We start from the raw sequence: 19,968 nt of genomic DNA on the forward strand, positions 1-19,968 counted from the left end.
ACCGGGGAAGAGGTTAGTCGGGTTAGGTGCATAGTAACCGTTGACCTCATTCTAGTTTGGTCGGTAATTTAAAAGTCGCCACTGGAGGGAACGCACACGAACAGCGTGGTTTCACTCAGTACAGCGTATGCACACCGTGCAGGGACTAATCTAAACCATCTGAAGACGTCTGTAAGTGTGTGTGTGTAAGCCTGAGTGTCCACCGTGCCGAGAGTGCTCTTCCTCTGCGCAATAAAACTAATCAAATGTGAAGGCAATTTCATTCCCATGTGGGATGGGCAAGGGAACGGGAAAGCAAGGAAAATAGAACCTTCCCCCTCCGTTCGCCGGCAACGCTGGTGCGGACACCATTTACACGATAACGGCCCGATCGGCCCATACTGATGATGTTCACGATGATGACGGTGACGATGATGATGATGATGATGGCAATTGAATTATTAATTTGAAAATTATTCAATTGGATTTATTGTTTTCGATGGGGCTTGTACGGAGATGGAGGGGGAATTCGGGTTGTGTATTGCTTTAAACCCTACCGCCACACATACGAGTTGGTTCGCACAAACACACATATCACCTGCGGGACGACGACGAAAGCGCCACAGCCTTTAATGATTGTAACGCAAAACCTCCCGAGAGTACCTTTCTTCTTGTCGCTGGGGAAATTTCGATGGATCTCACCCTCTATTCTCGCTCTGTTTGATCCTGAACGCCATATGGGAACATGTGTTCGATTTTCCACTGCGTGCTGTAACGTTTGCGTTCGAATTTCGAAACGCAGAGCAAGCAAGACATAAAGTTGAAGAAATAAATTTCAATCTATGCGGTTCCCGATTCTTTGGTTTGCCCGGTGGAGGGTGAAGAACTCTCCTGGGAGTGGGTACTGTTCCTTTCGTTTGCTATCAGTTGGGCAGGCAAAACAACGAAACCAATACACGGGATACCTGCCCGGGATGGAGCAGCCGAAACAGATACCGATTACATTATGGCCGTCCCCAACCTTTCATCCTGGTCCTTGTCTGTTCCCAAAAAAAAAAATGTTTATCGTTCCAGTTGTGGGAGGCATGAATCGATTCCAACAGGGTGGAGTAGAAGCAACAGCAATGCTTTATCGTCCCTAATGAAAATTAATAGCACTTTTGCCTTTCCCTTCTTTCTCGTGGCGGGTTGGGAAATTTGTCCACGGAAATGTGGTTTTGTTCACCCGCACACAGGTATACGACGTGAACTTTTCCTTTCCTTACGCAACGGTGTACCACGAGCTGATAGCGCAGCACGGGGAGGGACGGTTGCGTCCTGGGTTTTTGATGGAAATATTGGTATTTTTCTTTCCATGATCGCCTCTTTTACTCTCTCTCTCTTTTCTCTATCTCTCTCTCTGTCTCTCTCTCTATCTCTCTCTCTGTCTTTCACCCCCTTCAACTGTACCAGGACGAGACGGTCGTATGTCATCGTACCGAGAGCGTTCGCACCGGCGGCGTCACTTAAAGCAATCGGTTTTCATTAATTAAACGACTTAATCAATTAGCGGGTGTATGCAGCAACAGTATCACCAAAAGACTGGTGTTGGGGACAAATTATTCTTCCAGCACACACAATTCGCGAGCACAATGAACTTGTTTCACTGGGTGTGGGGCGTGTTAGGTACCAACACGTACGCCGCCAGTAGGTTTGTCACTGTCACAGTCGTTATTGCCTTGAAAGGATTACTATGTGGGAAATTGTGGTGATAAAATGGGGGAACACAAAGAGTGAGCGGGAGAAAAGTGCCCTCTATTTTCCCCGTCCCCCTATAATCGCTCGCCAAACCGGACAGATACATTGAATGTTGAAGAATGCATGCCACCTTCACTGATCCGATCTCTCGCATCGGGAAAGGTGTCACATCAAAAATGCACTTAAAAAATAGGGCTCCCCCTCATGGTGGAGTAGGGTTGGTGGCGAGACGACCAACCCTGTCATGGTAGGTGGTGAAAAGGTGGTTGGCTGGCGCCTCCCTCCCTGCCAAAGGGGGAACTGTTCTCTCCCTCCGCCCAGTGCACGATTGACATTTATTTACAACCGGATACCGGTACCGGACAACAATTTCCCTGATGGAGTGACCTGCACACGTATTTTCCCTGGCGGGCCGCTGTCCCATAAGCTGTGACCTTGTACCACGTGTGTGTGTTTGTGTTTTGTTGTGTGTTGTGCTACAGGCTTGGTGGATTCTCCGTACGGTTGAAGGTGTAATTAAATGGAATTTCGCTTGCGCTCCCCTTTGGCACCTTCACTGTCCCAAATGAGTAAAGGAAGAAGGGGCTAAAAGGGTCACCCGGACAGGTGTAAATAGCTTCAAATGTTTAGAGAGTGAATTTCATCCAGTAGTTTAGTTGTTTAGTCCAGCATTGAGAGTCTTGCTAAAAAAGTGGACGAAAGATTGAATGTTTAATTTTTCGTGTTTTTGATATTTATTGAGGTCAAAATATTAAGTCATCAGAAGCTCCTATAAAACGACTACAAACATGGTAGTTATTTTATCTAAAATTGCTTTGTACCCCCATTGTACCCTATCGAAAATGTGTCCTACTGTACCATCTCTGAATACTGTCAGTTGAACTTTGCCCATAATCAATTTCCTGCAATATTAATGGAGAGTAACGCAAGTACTCACTCACTCCCAACCAACCAGCAACTCACAAAAGTCAGTTCCACCCAAAACTGTGTCCCAACCACTAACCAAACGCGTGCCATTGACGATGTCATTGCTTGTGATTTCTTTTACGCTCAAAATCATCGTTAGGCGTCTAACAACAATCAACTCGCAATCGTCTCGATTACGCAGCGGTAAAAGTTTGCCTCTACGAAGTAAAGTGCAAACTTTTTACTTCTCCTCATTACACTCTACACCAACCTTGCTCTTGTTACAAAAGGTTTCCCATTTCATCCCATCCCATCCTTTTCGGTTACAGGGGAAAAAAGGGGTGCAGACTAATGGGGACTAAAGTTTGAACCACATGCCACATGCCACAGGGATGGTTTCTTCACCTCACGAGAACACAGTAACACAGCAAAGCTCTCTGGCCACAACAAAGGCAAAGCAACCTGTCTTGGCGTTGTCCGCTTCTCTTTGGCGTATCTTTTGCGCCTGGTTGATTGCTCAAGCGAATGTATTAATTTAATGACGATAGCGTTGGTGAGTCACACGCGTAGCACACGTGCCCGGGGTTCGCTTTGATTTTGACTCATGCTTCCCCCTGACCGCTTGATTGTCCGTGTAGCGTGTACAGATGTGAGTGCAGCAGTTACTTTGTGTTTGGGAGCATGCAAATTATGTTACACAATTATCTCAATTAAACCGGAATAGATGAGATGAAGGGCGAAGCGCTTCGGGGCAATTGATGTCCCAAAGGAGGCTCTCATTCCCCACCCCAAAGAAAGCGATTAACGTACGTCATTCGATTGCAGCCTTTCAATCCGTTGCACATCAAGCTCACCCTGAGGCTATGCACGGAGTAACGGAATTAATTCTAGGTTAATTAACAAATCGCCGCTAAGTGAAGTGCAATGCTGGTTCCGTTCCGATACGTCCCGGGTGTCTCTGTCGTCCACCTGTGTTGGTATCGTTGGCAATCACAACAGAATGCTCCAATTCTTGCTCCAATAGTGTAGCTACGACGTGTCTTAGCACTTAACTGTCTCGGAAGACGCGCTCATGTTTGTCACGTACCTGGGATGACTTGCCGAGTACTTGCTCCATTCCAGAGCCGATTTAATGCGGCAAATTTAAGCTCGTGACAGCATCGTGTGTGTTTGTCTTCGGTACATACGCATACGTAACTTCGAACTAGATCAGCCTACTGTGTTGTTTACGCGTGTCATTACCATGCTCTGAATGTGCGCCCAGAAGATGCGTTACGCGTGACGAAGGAGAAGAAACGTTCTTTTGGGGGCTTTGCGTGTGTTACTGTAATGTGGGTCATGTAAACATGTTTGATTTATCTAGTTGGACAGTATTTACAACCGATACTGGTACAAAAAAACAGAAGATTTTATTTGTCTAAAATTATGATTACACATTGATAGAAGACATCATAGGCGAAGGTAATTTCCAATCATTTTTACTAGAGCAGTACAATACGGCAGTGGGCACATACCGTAGATCACTTGTTTGTACAGTCGTTTGCAGTCAATTGAACAAAAGCAATCCACATCTTGCCCTATGGTGGAGCTTGATTGGCAAGCAAACAACGTACACCTGCGTATCAAACACACGATGCACCAATAAAAACCTCTCTCCGTTCGTTTGCCCTGCACAAGCTGGTGCGTACTGGTGCATCGTACTGATCTTTGTGACTTGTTTTTACTTCCTCCCGACTGCTTTACCTGTGACGATGGAAATGGTAAAACATATCCTAATGCAATGCACTAAAACCTTCTCCAAACCTTTCCCGCTAGAGTAGTGTACGATGACAAAACAACAATTTCTTCATCTCCCGTATGGAGCGCCGTATCCTTTAACTGCACCACACAAAGTATGGCGCGTCATCGAAGCGTTCCGATATTGTGGGAGGCACGGGAGCACGGGAGGAAACGTACAAAATAAGTTCATAAAGAGAAAGGGGGAAGGGGGGAAGCTAGAGGGAAACCCTTGCTGAATAATCCATCCATCGTTTTTCTATGCCTTGGTGTGCGCGAGTAAGAGAGCGAACTCGTCGAACCCGCCCAGGTACGATGTTATTGTCCTAGCAGAAGGGTTGAAATATGGCGCAATGAAGGGGACGTTGGGGTGGATGGTGATGGCAGCAAGCTTGACGGTTCTCCCATTAGACAGCATTGGTGGCAAAGTTCAGCGGCGTTCGTGTGGAGCCGATCCTTGGCGGCTACCGGTAGTTCGAACGGCCGTTCCCAGCTGTCAGTACAATTTATTAAATTCAAAGAAATTATTGATTTCCTGCAGCCATTACCGAGGGCGGAGGGTGCTCCAATGCGCCCCCTCTTTCTGCGCGTTGCTCAATGCCTTTCGTACCACATCCGCCCCACATTTCCCGATAGCGATTGATCGAATTTTCCCTTTTCGTTTTTTCAAAAGCGATTTTTCTTTCACCTTTAGTTCCGATTGGGGCATGTTTTTTTTTAGGTAGGAATATTCGTTTTGGTGCTAAAGCATTTTAGAAACAAAACGGGAACATGTTTTGATGTTCCGCAAAGGCCTGCTAAATCCTTCATGGACTTCTACCCCTGCAAAGCAACATCAACATCAGATTGCTTTGGGTAGAAAATATGAAACGGTCTTTAAAGCTTTGTCAGCAACATTGGAAGCAGTAAATATGGGTTCTTCCACAGCGAAATATGGGTCACCATATCGGAACGTGCGTGTGCCACCGCAAAATGCGAAAGTCGTCCAAATACGACTCACTAAAGCCAGCACTAATGCATCGTTTCGGTGCGTGTTGTTGGCGGGGTTTCGCTTTGCGTTTGTGCGCCATTTTTTCGCGGCCCCAAAATTTACTGTCATTGCCCTGCAAACGAACAAAGCCTGGGCGCTAGGCAACGCACTGTTAGTTAGCCCAGCAGGCAATGGTGGCTTTAGTCTGAGAAAGGTTGCCTAATGACTTTCCTCTGGCTTTGAAAAGATATTGCGCCTACAAGTATGCAATCTGAATCACAAAATTACATTATTTGGCTCGTTTGTTTGTGACGCACTTTTTATGATGATGAGTTCTTGACTAATAAATATCACATTAAATTCAATACACTGCTTTTCAACTTCAAATTTCATGTAGCAAAGCTTACACGACCTATCGCAATCGCATTTTGAGGCTTTTGGTTTTGAAGCTGTCTAGCGCAAGATACGCCTAAAAGTATGCAATTTCAATGAACTCGTTCGTTTTTAGCGTTCTGTTTCCGTTGTTGCAGAAGCGGTGCCACCTGGGGTTTTGCTATCTTTCGCCATGTTTGCGCCACCCAATGCCTAAGCTTCTTATGCCGTTTTACTATCGCTCGTTCGACAGGGCTGCAACTGTAGAATTGTTTTCTCTCTCTCTCTGTTTTTACATTCTTTTTTGCCAAATCCAGTGTTCGTTCGAAAGGAAAAAAAAGAATGCAAAATTTCCCAACCTCCCCCCCCCCCCCATGTGCGCGGAAAGTATTTCACTGACTGTCACGCTCGCCGCCACGGAATGCCGACAATGTGCCCTTTTTCCCCCCACTGCTCGCACCCTACACCCTTTGGCCATCGTAGCGCGTGCGGTATTCGGTTGTGTGTGAGTGTGTTTTCGTTGTTGTTTTTTGTATCTATTTTTTTTGTAACGTTCATCACATGCACATGCTTGAAAGGTTTCCCGCGTTTGGCTCCACGCCTGCAGTCACCAACGACTGTACAGTATGCCAGCAAACACCGACAACAACAACCCCACCAAAAAGGGCCGCTAGAACCCGTACCGCCCTAGTGGAAGTATTCTACCGGCACGAAAGTCATCACTTTTGCATGACATTTCGCTTTGTACCTCCTGCTCGCTCCACGGTTCGTGTCTATCGCGCTCGTCCACCTGCCATAACTTCGTTGTGTCGACCTATTTCCAACCGTTCGGGACGCAACTCAACCTCCGAAACCCCTCAGTTTCGCCCCCCCGTTCAACGTTTCGCCCGTTTAGGAACGTTAGGGCGCGGGTGGAAGACGCCGGGTCATGTTTGAGCCTTTTTCATCGAAATCGGAAATTAGCACTTCCGCTGCACGCGCAAACGCTAAAGCGCGATAGGCAACCATTGCTCACCTGTTTTGTGTGTGTGTATGTGTGTGTGTTGTTATCTTTATCCTTTTCCCTCTCTGTCCTGTAAGTCCTGTTTTCCGATCGGCAATCTGTCGGCGTTCGACGTTTTATGGTTGGCGCCATCGGCCGACAGTACAGTACGTGGCGGCGGGTCTTTAACGTGGTCCTATCAGCGCTACCGAAGGCTACGAAAAATGTATGTTAATATGCCATTTCCGCGATCGATCTGGTACGGATAGCGGGTGAAACAGTGGTGTGAGCGTTTCGCGCTCGCTACGACAGAGATCATATATTTAAAGCCATTTCCAGCACGCACATGCACGCGATTGGCACTGGCAGCCATCTGGTCGGATTCCCTGCTGGGACTGCTGGCCGTAGGTGTGGGGCCATTCGTCAGCTCACAGAGCACTGTTGCACTGGAGCAGGCGGACGTTACACTAGGTCAGTGGTCGGCATTGGACGGCTTGCTATCAGATCTATTACGGCAAATGAAATTCATGTACGCGATGGAGAACTGAAGAATTATTTTCTGGTGAATATTTTATGCTTAAAATGTAGAAAATTCCACCCCACAACATACGACAGCTTTTCCAATCTCGGCTTGTACCAATCGTCATTAGACTTAGCAGTCACGCGTCAAAGAGAGTGAGAGAGAGAGTAAGAAAAAAACACAACATAAAACATTATTTCCCGAGCGGAAATACTAATACGCCCGAAACGTTCACAGTCACACTCGCCACAAAACAAAGCAAACGGAAAACTCCATTACGATCGCTTTAGCCGATTAGATTAGCCATCAATAGTGTGTGGCATAAAATTGCGCTACCGGCACGCCGCTGTGAGTCCCATTTCCACCGTTCTAATGAATTCTGCTCGCTTTCTAACCGAGTGAAACGGGAAGTACGTACGTACCACCGAGGAAAGTGTTCTGCCAGGGCCACACATACACCGGCCCGGCTTCCCTTCCCGGAGTCGGTGTGTAATTATTCAAATATATGTCAAATCAATTATGATGAATAATTTACGGTGCAGCTAGTCCGAAGGCTACCACCGGCATGCTGGCATACCCACTGGATGCCTCCCCCCATTTGGTGCTTTTTCCCCCCTGGTTGCTATTATCTGGACGCGACTGACATGCCTTCTAGGCGGGGAGAAGTTTGTGTTGTGGGCTCCGAAGCTTTTTTTTTCTCCTCTCTCTCCAAATGATGGTGGCTCCATTATTTTACCTCCATTTTCATGTTGCATTTGTGAGGTAGAAAAAAAGGGAGGATGAACAGGAGCGGGCAGTAAGCCCTTTGAAAGCCACGACAGATAGTAAATGGGCGTCGGAGCATTAGCGAGCGAATGCGGCCGGGTTCGAAATGGCTTATCGATTGGTGTGGAAAAGCGAAAGCGAAATCGTGGTGCCGATGGATGATGGAGGGGAAAAAGTGAAAGGATTGCTGGTGTGTTTTTCGCTGTCACCTCTTTAACATTTATTGCGCAAGAATTCCTGAAGAAGGGCAGAGAAGAGTCTTTAGAATTGGAAGTCACTCAGATGCTTTAATTTCGCAACGAAAGAGCGCACTGAGAATTGTATTCTTCTGCTTCTAATTCGATGTTTTTTTCTCTTTCTTCCTGCCCTCCTCCACAGCACAAGCCGTATCAGATGTATCGCTAGGCAAGGGTGGCCGTCACAACCCCCCTACCGTACACCCGACAATGGAACATCATGGTGGACTGTTTGCGGACATTTCGAACAGTTTCCCGGGCGCCGGCGGGCTGCCGTCCACGAACGTGAAGTACCACCTTCACAACCCACCCCAGATCCCACCGCAGCCCCCGCCGCCTCCGGTTCCACCCTTAGGGTCTAGTCGGCAGTACCATCAGTACCAGCAGCAGCAGCAGCAGCAGCAGCAGCATCACCATTCCCAACAACCGCAACATCAGCAGTCCCTGAACGTTCATTTGCAGAACTCCACGGCCTCGGCAGGGCAGCAGACACCGGCCCAGTCCGTCGTTGTTGGAGGTTACGGTCAACCGGCAACCGGCGGCATCATACAGCAAAGTCATGTTATGCAGCCGTCCCAGCAGCAGCCCGAATTGCAAAGCTCAGCGACAGCAGCGACAACCCAGCAGCGGCAGCATCATCTGGAAACGCTGCATCAAACGCTAGGTGGAGCCGGCGGTCTCTACACCGACACCACCACGACCACCGGGCTGTACAACACCGGTAGTACCAACACGGCGAGCGCCCTCTGCGTCAGCAACAGCCCATCAGCAGCCGGCACCGGCGGCGGGGCGTCCACCAACGCCAGCTACACCAGCTCGAACGTCACCAACACGTCGCGCAAGTTCGAAACGAACACCGGCGACAGCATCACGTACAACATCAACAACATCAACACCAACATTGTGAACAACATTAGCGCCGGTCAGGGCGCACCGCCCGCCATCGCCGCCATCACGAATGGTGGTGGTGGGACCGACTTTCTCGGCGGTGTAACAGCGGCAGCGGCAACACAGTACGGCGCCGGTTCCTCGCTTGCCGGGACGGCCGGTGGACAGGCGCAGGGCGTCACCAGCAATCCGACCATCATTAACATTAGCAACAACAATCACAACATTATGGCCCCACCGTACCCGTACCCGCACGGTGCCCAGCCACAGTACGCGCAGCCGAAGAGTACGCACGGTGGCTACAAGGAGCTGGCGGGGAAGTATGGTGCTGTGGGGACGGGTGGCGCGAGCGGGACAGCGAACAGTTGGGCGGAGTACGCGGCGACGCACCATCACGAGGCGACCGTGATCGGGAACTTTGAGGCGAAGAACCCAAACAAGTACCATCACACCGGGGCAAGTGCGTCATCGGTTGGGTCGCGCATGGCTGGCGGGTATCGCGGGTATAGCGCGACCGATTACGTACAGCAGCAGCAGCACCAGCAGCAGCAGCAGCAGCAGTCGGTGGCAGCCTCTGGGGGTCACTACGGTCCAACGCACTCCGGTGGAGCGACAGCCGCTGGCTACGGTCTCTACCATCCCGATGGAGTGCAAGCGACACCGATTCAGCAGTCCCAGAGTGCGGCGGGAGCTCCTGGAACACATCCAGGCTACGATGCTTATCCTCACATCGTGCGGAACAAGTACACGAGTGCGGTCCCCTCGCCCGGGATGCATCTGCCGAGTAGTTCCCGCGTAGATCTCATGTACAACGAACGATCTCAACGATACGTCAGTGGGTACGGTACCGGGAGTGGCTACATGCCTGCCGGTGGAGCTGTTGGTAATGCTGGAACTGCTCCGGGTACGGGTAGCTCCACCCACGGTACCTACTACACCCAGATGGGTCCAACGAAGAGCATGATGAACCCAACGATGGAGTACTACGGCAACAGCTTCACCAAGCAACTTCAGTCCAGTTCGCATCCGCACCATCACGCGGCGACCAATCCTTACATCCCACCGAACCGGATGGCGTATGCGAGCCAGTCAGCTGCTAGCTACCATCCACATCCATCCCACCCGACCCATCCCCATGCCCATCCCCATCATCATGTACCACATCCGCACCACAAGAGTGCGGTCAGCGGGTACGGCTACACGACGAGTGCGAATGGGAGCGTCCCCGCGTCCTACGAGGACCCCTACCATCAGCGTGCGATGAGTGGGCGTGTTCCACTGCCCCATCCATACACCACTGATCCACACCATCTGCAGACGGGCAGTGGGTCGTACGGTGTAGCTCCAGGGAGTGCTGGAAGCTATCACCATCAAGTGCAGACCCAAATGGGTTATCCGAATCCGAAGCTGACATTCAGCAAAAATCTCAACGATTTCTACACACCAAACGTGACGTCGGGCAGTGTACCGCAGCACTATGGAGGTGCTCCACCGACCGGGTTGACTCACTCGAGCCACTACGGCATGAAGTATGGAGCGCAACCTGTCGTACCGTCGCAGAAGCATGCTGGCGTTAATGGCGGTGCAACAGGTGTCCCAACCACCATGAGCCAGACGAGTCGCAAGTCGTCGTCCAGCTGCTACTTCGACACACCGAGCCCGGTAATTGACATCAACCATCCACTGATCGACCTGGAGGAGCAGATTAACAGTGTGAAGATCCTCAAGAGTGGCAGCGGGCCCGCACCGATGCCACCCGGAGCGGGTTCAATGTACGAAACGAACCATGCGCTCAACTACGACTGCCAGCAGATGTATCTCAAGAACCGGTACATGCACTCCAAGCCTATGGTTGGAGCTGCTGGGAATAGTGTCACCACACCTGCTGGATATGGCACGGGCCAGCCGATCTCTACCCCTGATCATCTTCGTCACCAACACCAGCCCCAACATCACCAACCACATCCGGAAGCGGTGGGTGCGTACGGTGGTTATGCGACGATGGAAGATCTCGGACTGGGACCGCGCAGCTTTGCGCTGGACGAAAGCCTGAAAGATAAGAGCTTGCGTGACTACCTCACAAGCTGGAGTGAGATGGAGGAGGAGGATGGTGGTGGTGCTGCTGCTGCTGCAGCGAAAGCTCCCAAAGAGACTAACAACAACTTGATTGCACATCAGAACTATGAGTCGTGTAAGTACGGTGGGCAACTTCAACAACAACCACAACAACAAACATTCGATACAAGTGTCCAGGTGACAGCTCCAGAAGATGTTCCTGTGACGACGCAGCAGGCGCTGACAGCTGAGCCAGAGGTACAGACAGAAAAGGATATTCCCGTCGAAGCTGAAGTGGCAGAAATAACACTCCAATCATCGCCCTCACCACCAACAGTAACACCGGTAGCGCCCGTTACCGGGCACACGGGCGTGATCGTGGCCAATGTGCAAAGCAACGGTAACCTGCCGGACATTCTGGTGGACATAGAGAAGCCGGCGAAACCGGAAGAAACCGGTAAGGATGGCGAGAAGCTGTACATACTGGAGACGTACGATGTGCCGCAGAGCGAGCTGAACAAGTACAAACATCTGAGCGTTATCAACGAGCTGCCGAAGAACGTCGTCCCGATCAACGATAGTGCTGATTCGCTGAAGTTCCTCGAGGAGATCGAATCGAATCGTGAGAAGTACTACCAAACGGAACTGGAATCGGAGGTGGTTTACGAGGAGAAGGAGAAGGAAAGGGAGAAAGATAAGGAACAGAAAGACGTTGAGGAGGACGATGACGAATCGGCTGAGGAACGGGATACATTGCCCGAGCAGAAATCGGTCATTCAGCAGACGAAGCAGGAACCTGAAGCTCCCAAAGTGGAACAGGAGCAGAAGATGGAAGATCTGCCTGACGACGAGATGAAGCTAGACTGCACCGAGGAGCTGAAGAAAGAAGAGGCTGAGCGATCTCCTGAGTGTAAGCCGGAAGATCTTTCCCAACCGAAGTTAAAGGAGGAGCTGAAAGAAGATCCTCAAACGATCGAGCAGCTGAACCATTCAGAGGGACAAGATGACGCCCAAAAACCTTCAGAAGCAAGAATCGATGAGGTCAAATCGGACGCATCGCTCAAAGATTCGTCCACCGATGAGGAGGCCTCGTTTAAGGTGCCTCGCTGCTTTCCAAAGTATCGGAAGCGACGCTTCTACGACTACGATCTGCCCCGGTTTCCGAAGAAGGCGCGTCGCTCGAGCATCGAAGAGTTTATCAATTGTGATATACCGAAATTCAAAGTACAAACAGAGAAGCGTAGCCCAAAAAGTCTGCTCAACCTGCTGGTGGACACGCTCAATTCGAAACCGTTCCGACGCTGGGCGAAAGAGGATCTGGCCCGGCGGCAAGCACTGCACAGGGAGGAAAGTGAGCGTGAGGTTGCAGTTGAGGTGAGCCCACCGGTTGAGGTAGAGCCAATCGAGGAGGATCGTGTTGAGCTGGAACCGATTCCAGAACCGTCTCCGTCAATGGAACCTGAAAGGGAAACAGTGCTCGTGTTCTCCAATGTTCCATCATTGAGAGACCTGTGCTACGAGCGAATCGAGTCGCTGGAGTTGTTCCGCCAGCCCACAACACTGAAAGAACTGTGTGAGCAGGTGATCCGCGACAGCAAGCATCTCTACATCATTGAGGAGATGAAGAGTGAACCACCGAGGCTGCAGGATCTCTGCAAAGCCGTGCTTAGCGAGACGAACATCTTCATTGATGTGAGCACGAACGAGGTGTGCATAATCGATGATGATGAAGTTGATGACGGTGAGAGCTGTGAGATGGTTCCGGAAGGAACCACTGCCTCAAACACTGGGCGCGTGTTCATTGTGGAAGAGGACCGTGGCTCTATTGCCGATCTGCTGCGGGAAAACATTCAGCTGCAGGAGGAAGATCTCGTCGTGGTGAGGCAAGATCTCGGCGAAGGCTGTGAGGATCACGAGATCTTTATGGCGGATCTAGCGCCCGAGCCCGAGGAACCGTTGCTAGTGGCGGCGGACAGTGAGAGTGACATTTTTAGCCGGGTGGAGCAGGAGATCGAGAAGATGATGCACACGAGCTCGTCCGAGGATGAGGCGGAGGTGCCGGCCAAGCAAGAGTCGGAAGTGTTTGCCTTTGCGGAGGATGAGCAGTGCGTACAGTACGAGGAAGTTATACCGGTGAATGCGGAGGAGCAGAGCGTGAAGGAGGGCGTACTGAAGACACTGCGGGTGAAGTACAGCTCGAGAGGGGTGAGTCAACGGAAGCTTCACCAGCGACTGGTGCGCAAATATATCGTGCATCAGCGATATATTGAGACACGTGCGGGGAAGGTGATTCCGCGTAACTCCATTGAGTGGACCAAGTTGGTGAGCGTGCGGAGATTGCCCGGGAAGATATCGTTTCCTCCGGTACAGCAGCAAGACGAAGAGAGTAACTGTTCGAACAGTTCCAGTAGCTCTAGTGGTAGTAGTTCCTCAAGCTCGTCGAGATCGTCATCCTCTAGCTCATCGTCGTCGAGTAGTAGCAGCAGCAGCAGCAGTAGTAGCAGCAGCAGCAGCAGTAGCAGCAGCACTAGCAGCAATGAAATGGAAGATGAAGAGGTAACGGTGAAGCTGGTAGCGGCAGCCGAGTTAGACGCAGCAGAAGAGCAAGTGAGTGACCCGGTGGCGCTATCAGATGAGGCGAACAACAACACCATTGATCTTACGAGTTCGGAATTATCCCAAGAGCGCCAGAAGGAAGTACAGTCTCAGCTCGTACTGCACCAAGAATCTCAACCCGTTGATGTACAGCCTGACTTGCAAGGGGACAGCGGAAGTCCAACCCGGTGTGAAGATAGTGCCAGTAGCTGTAGCAGTAACAGCAATGGCAAAAGCAGCCCCGGTAGTCAAAACACCGGCACCAGCAGTCCATACAGCGGTAGCTTCAAAAGCAGTGTCAGCAGAAGTCCCTCCAGTTCGTCGGAGTTGCGTGCAACACCAAAGAACGCTTACGCCACAGACCGAGCACGCTCAGTGATCGTTTCACCACCGATTGCGAAAAAGAAGAAAAAGCTTTCGTTCGAGGAAAGTTTGCTCAACATCGATCAAATGTACCGGAAACCCTCGAGCCCGGCGGCAGCGACAACGATGGCAGCATCTCCCACCTCGATAATGCCACGTGCCGGAATGGGCAGCCCCCTCTACCAGTGTACCGGTGGAGCGGCCCGTCCGAACGTGATCGTCAACGTGAACAACAGGCGCGAAGCTCCCCGCAAGCTAATCATACCGTCGTACAAGATCTTCGACCAGACGACGGACGAATCGCGACCGGCTGTCAACGGGCATCACCGCAAATCATCGATCGAGCTCGATCGTTCGCCGGTGCTCGAGGTAAGCCGGGTCGATTTTAGCAAACCAATTTCCAAACGTCGTACGTCCATCAGTGCCACACCGTCGTACAGCCGATCCGCCAGCTGTTCCTCCTCCGAGCTCGATCGACGTGCGCGCGGGCTGGAGCGCCGGAAAGCGGCCCTGGTTAGGCGGCGCAGTTGCTGCTGCTCGCCGTTCCGACCACCATCACCACCGAGCCCACCTCGGCTGGCTGTGTGCGGAAAGCCCGCACCGTTGCTGGCCGGGCCGGCTGGTGCACCGGTACCGTACGTGCGCCTGGAGCGAAACGATTACGTGGAAAAGCTGGCGGAGAGCTATCGACGGCAGGCCCAGCAGCGCCCAAGGTCGTCGTAGGGTTCGTTCGTGCTCGTGCGGATTTGCCAGGGGGGGGGGGGGGGCCAGGTGTAAAGCTTGGTGTGTGCCGAAGAAGCCTGTATGAGGAGAACATTTACCGAACCAACCAACATTTCTATTGAGCGCTTAATAAGGGACAAATAATCTAATCAATTAAGGGAGTAAAGCTTGTTCAATAATTTCTACTAGCATAAGTCAGTTTTAGCAACGGCCACGTGGCCGGGTGTGTGTTTTAAATTGCACTGCGCGCAGCTTCAGCTTCGCTTTTTTTAACGGCAAACGGTAGCTAGTATGTGTAGCTAGTGTTCACAGAAAAATGCATTCCTTTCGATGAGTATGTTTGGACGATTTTACACACGCGTGAGTAGCTGATAAAATGTAAGCCACAAACAATGCACCTTATTTGTTTGTGTTATTTTTTACCCCCGCTTCTTGGGTTGGTAAGGCGTATCGCGTACCCACTGGCACAGTAACTTAGGTGTGTATTTTTGTTCCCTTCTGGGTGGAAGAAGCAACAAAAGAAACCATCACTACCAGCACGTACTTAATTGCAGGTGACCACCGAGGGTCCATAGCGCGGTAAGGGATGAGTTATGCAGGAGTTTTGTTGAATGCTTTGCGGACGTTTTTATTTTATTTTTTTTATTAATTAGCACAGGGAATGTTTGTGTGTGTCCTCTCGGGGCTTACACTTATGCACACACCTGTAAAATTACGGTCGCTAGGCAGTTATGGCTGGGGCAATGTTTGCTATAATCTGTGGTGGGGCTAACATTATAGCTCGCTGTGCTCGTTTATAGCAAAGCTTCAGCGGCAAAGTTCAGCATTCAGCAAAGCTGTTACGAACGGAAAACTAAACTGTTTTACACATCGGCACTTGGAGGAATGCTACGACATTTTTTTAAATTGGTTTTATGCGAACCTGTTGCATTTTTTTCTGCATCGATTTTAAGCAAAAGTGGGTGCTTTCGTGCTTATAAAAGAACATTTTTAAAGCAACAAAAATGGAGCAATTTAGCCAATTGGTCGCATAAATCGTTGTTTTTCTGTTATAAAAATCCAAGGTTTTAATTTTATTCTTCAACCGTTTTAATTAAGCAATCATTTGAAAACATGTTGCAAAGTAAGCAACATTGCTATACATTGTTAATTGCTTCAGCAGCAATCAAACAAAAACAGAACGATAAACACAACCAATTGCTACCGCTCATCTAGTCAAGTGTTGTTGCTGCATTCCTGTGTTGATGGTTTGGAATTTTAGGGATTCAATAGTACGCATGCAATATACTAAAGGTGGAAAGAAGCATGTCTTAGTGTGTTAAGCAAGCACGTGTGTTATAGTGGATCAGTTTTAAGGGAAAAACGCTTTTACAATCTTCAACCACCTTATTTAGCATAGAAAAGATAGTGTGCTTGAGTAAAAGAAAAATGCCCCGCCCGTTGGGTTGTTGTACAGCAAAACAGGCAAATCTACTAGCAACAAGAGTGTCAGCGTGCGTTTGTTTGTGTGCACATGCTTGCGTGTGTGTGTGTGCATGTGTTTATTTTATTCCTCAAAGTGTAACATTCCTACCCAAAACAATGATTTCCGATAAACATAAACCCCGCACTAGTAGACTAGTAAGCAGCCGTGCTTAGTAAGGCATTATGGCATAAGGCATTATTATTATTATTATTATTTGTTTCGCGCTTGTTTTGTAAGGTGTGCAAACAAAACAGTGTTAAGTGGGGATTTGTTTGAAAATAAATAACAACATTAAAGTAAGAGTAAAGCAACCAACGTCAGCAAAAGATTTCGAGTGCACACAAGCACAGCCACCAAATGATGCACATTGGCTTGGTGTGGAAGCAGGTAAAGTACATAAGCACAGTACGTATTGGTTAACAGACAAAAAAAAAACACACAAGCAAAACGGAACCAAATAGAAGAAGAAGAAGAGGAAGAAAAAAAAAGAGTAAATAATGTAAGCGTAGCAGAAAAAGTAAGAAATCACAGCAAATCAGTGCCTTCAGGTGACAGAATACAAACGTGGCAGCCAAAGGACTTATATTAAACACAACAAAACAAAAGAGGGGGAAAAATACAAAAAGCATAATGTACATGAAACAAAATCAGCGAACAGTGGAGAAACAAAGTAAATACCAAATGAATCACAGATAATCACAAAGCGCGAGGTTTGGACCTTTAGTAAATCTTATTATCGTACGAAATGTTATTGATATAAGGCATTATTATTAACACACACGCGTGTAAGCCGAGGGTGTTTGTGGTGGTTACGTGTAGTTTAAGGGGCAAACACACACATTCACACACATTCACACACTCACATATTTAAAGAAAACGTGTGAAAAGCAACTTTTACAAACCAGCATTTGATATAGAACGATTTAACGGGAGGATGATAATGAGAACGAGAACGGGATAAATGAAGAATTAAAATAACTTGAAAACAATGTTTAAACTATTGTGTGAAGCTTACTGTAATTGCTAGTGTGTATAATGGATTATTTTAAAAGGAAAAAAATGAAGCTCTACATAAAGACAGACAGATAAAAGGAAGCAGAAAAGGCAACAAATCGACAAAAAGGCGCAAACGAAGGCAATGGATTTCATCATTCCTATCAAACACTCTCACACACACACCTACACTTACATTCTACATTCCACTTTGTACTGCAATGCATTAATTTGTGGAACGAAAAGTTCCCAAACTCCGTCGAGAAGCTTTTTTTCCCAATTACATTAAATCTATATTCTAAAGAAGGATGTTGTTGTGTGTAACCGCTTGAGTTGTTTTAGATAACTTTGCTCTGCTGACCGGTGTATGTATGTGTATGTGTGGGTGCGCCCGGAGTTGCGTGCGTGCGTGCGTGTGTCGGTGTAAATTATGTTTGTGTTGGAAACGAAGTAAAATAAATTTAGTTGTTTTTGATTGTTGATTGAAAACTGGACAAAGACTGGGGGAGACTTTTATACTTCTTCTCGTTGCCTTACAGCACCACATCAATGTGACAATCCGAAACGATCCATGCACGAGACGACATTCTTATCAGGCGAGCGATGGGCGACGGCGGTAGAAATGAAAGGTGAACACAAAAAGCCATGACATGCTTAATTACGCATGGCTTATCACTGACAAATTGGTCATCATATGGGAATAGAAGCGCAGACAGTTGATAACTGCAGTATATGAGTAAGTATAAGGTCGTTTATTTTTGGAAATTGTGTCCCATAAATGCAGGCGTGTTGCCTATTTTCCCATAATGTTCTTAGTACACTACATTATTAGTACACTCTAACACTAACAAACTAAGCTTTCCGCCCCAGCTCGCTTCTTGCACACAAACTGAAAGAGCTTTCGATTTTCCGTCACTCGCGTACGCGCTCCACCTTCGGGCGTACCGATCCGCGCGTGTTTACCAGTCGCTTCACCGGCTTTTTGGTCGCCAGCTTTCTTATCGTTTTCTTCAGCACCACCACCTTTTCCGCTGGTATCTCACCGGGCTGCTGTTCGCCACCGATCGCAAGCATTCGCTTTCCAACACGCGCTGCTCTCGGCTGGGACGGCTCGGATGACTCCTGGGAGCGTAGCTGCGCAATGGATCCACCGGCGTCCACCAACTCATCCATCGTTACCATCCGCCCCTGGCCGAGCAGCATCTGTATGAGCGTCCGTTCCGGGTAGATCAGGCTGCCGACGGACGCCTCCAGGAAGGTGAGGTAGAGACAGATTAACACCGTCAGACGCATCTTAGTGGCGCGGGGGGGAGGGCGATGGTACTGAAGTGGATGGAGATCAACTACCACTAAACGTCGCTCGGGTTGCTTCTTCCCTCCGGGAACGTTCCACACTGAATGAGTCGTGAGTTTTTCAGACGCTCCCGACGGACCCGCTGTGCTCTGGAGTTATCAATCAGCGGCGTACAACTGGCGATGACCTTTGCTCCAACCCAACGACTGGATGGAGGGGGAGAAGACTGTGAACTGGAGTCTGCGGGAAAAGGGGATCTGGGATTTGTTTGACAGACAGTTCTAAGTACGGTGCGGTTCAAAAACGTGCTACGAGGCTCGATCGTGTGATCGATTCGCTTGCGATAGGGCAAGAAGTTGCTGAATTTTGAAGAATTTTCCATCACGCACGCACGCATGGCAGGTAGTATTATCCGCTCCGGTTGCATTCCCTCATCCCCTCAATGCAAGCGATAAGCCAGAGGTCATCAGGTTTGAGCGTGCAAAATCCCAACAAATGATGTTCTCAGTAAGGTATAACGTAAGCTTAAAGTATTTATTGATACGAGCGAGACATTAATAGGAGGCCACATCAGGTGGTTACACTGGCGGCGGCGACGGCTGCTGCTGCGGCTTACAATCAAGAGTATTACAACTAACGCGCTTCGAGGATACAGTAACAAAAGGCACTTTAAAAAAGAGCTATTAACCTATTCGGCGTGAGAGCTTTCGAAAGGTAGACACGAGATTAGGCAACACACCGTTACACCCTCCCGAAACGTCCGAACGTCCACTTCGGAGTAGACACGCGCGCGCTACTCCGACGATTAATCGTGTCGGTATCTGTTTTCTTGCCAAATCATAGTTGCTCTCATTTTACCCCGGGCTCAATCTCCATATCGATGCAACGCCGCTGGACAAGATGAAAGTAAGATAGGATTCCTACTAGAGCGCGCTCGCACCTCCCCCCCGATCGTTTCAAGGTTGCACAGCAGCGGTACAAAGTGTGTTCGCAATCACTCGACAAGCTCAAGCTTTCACACCTCACCGCAAGCACGCGCGCTCAGGGCAGGTTGCGTGCACCAGCGGCTGGAGAAGGATGCGCAAACGGTGTCGAGCGTTTCTTATTTTCCCTAAATTAGGCACCGTTTAGGGTGTAGGCACTGTGTCCAATTAATTTTGGAGCCTTTTGGAGAACGTTGCACAAACAGGGCGGAGGGCGTTTGCGTGTGTGTGCTTGCCGCTTACGATTGTGCTGGTGGAGTAGGAAGAACCGATGGTACGGTGGTTGACTCCAAGTCCAAGGAGTTCACTCGCAACTGTGGCGGAGTGACGGTTGCAGCTTGTTGTTGGGGTTGTTGTTGCTGCGTT

At 49.3% G+C, this 19,968-nt stretch overlaps 1 protein-coding gene across 1 annotated transcript in view; it reads left to right on the forward strand.

Moving 5' to 3' along the window:
- LOC120904796 overlaps window positions 1-17,825 on the forward strand; it is a 38,099-nt gene extending 20,274 nt beyond the window's left edge. The window contains exon 3 of the mRNA XM_040315146.1: window positions 8,386-17,825. Coding sequence (XP_040171080.1) covers window positions 8,454-14,867 — 6,414 coding nt within the window. The 5' untranslated portion in view covers window positions 8,386-8,453 and the 3' untranslated portion in view covers window positions 14,868-17,825. The remainder of the gene's footprint in view (window positions 1-8,385) is intronic.
- The last annotated feature ends 2,143 nt before the right edge of the window (window positions 17,826-19,968 follow it).

Source organism: Anopheles arabiensis, chromosome 3, assembly GCF_016920715.1.
Source record: "Anopheles arabiensis isolate DONGOLA chromosome 3, AaraD3, whole genome shotgun sequence".
Taxonomy (NCBI): domain Eukaryota; kingdom Metazoa; phylum Arthropoda; class Insecta; order Diptera; family Culicidae; genus Anopheles; species Anopheles arabiensis.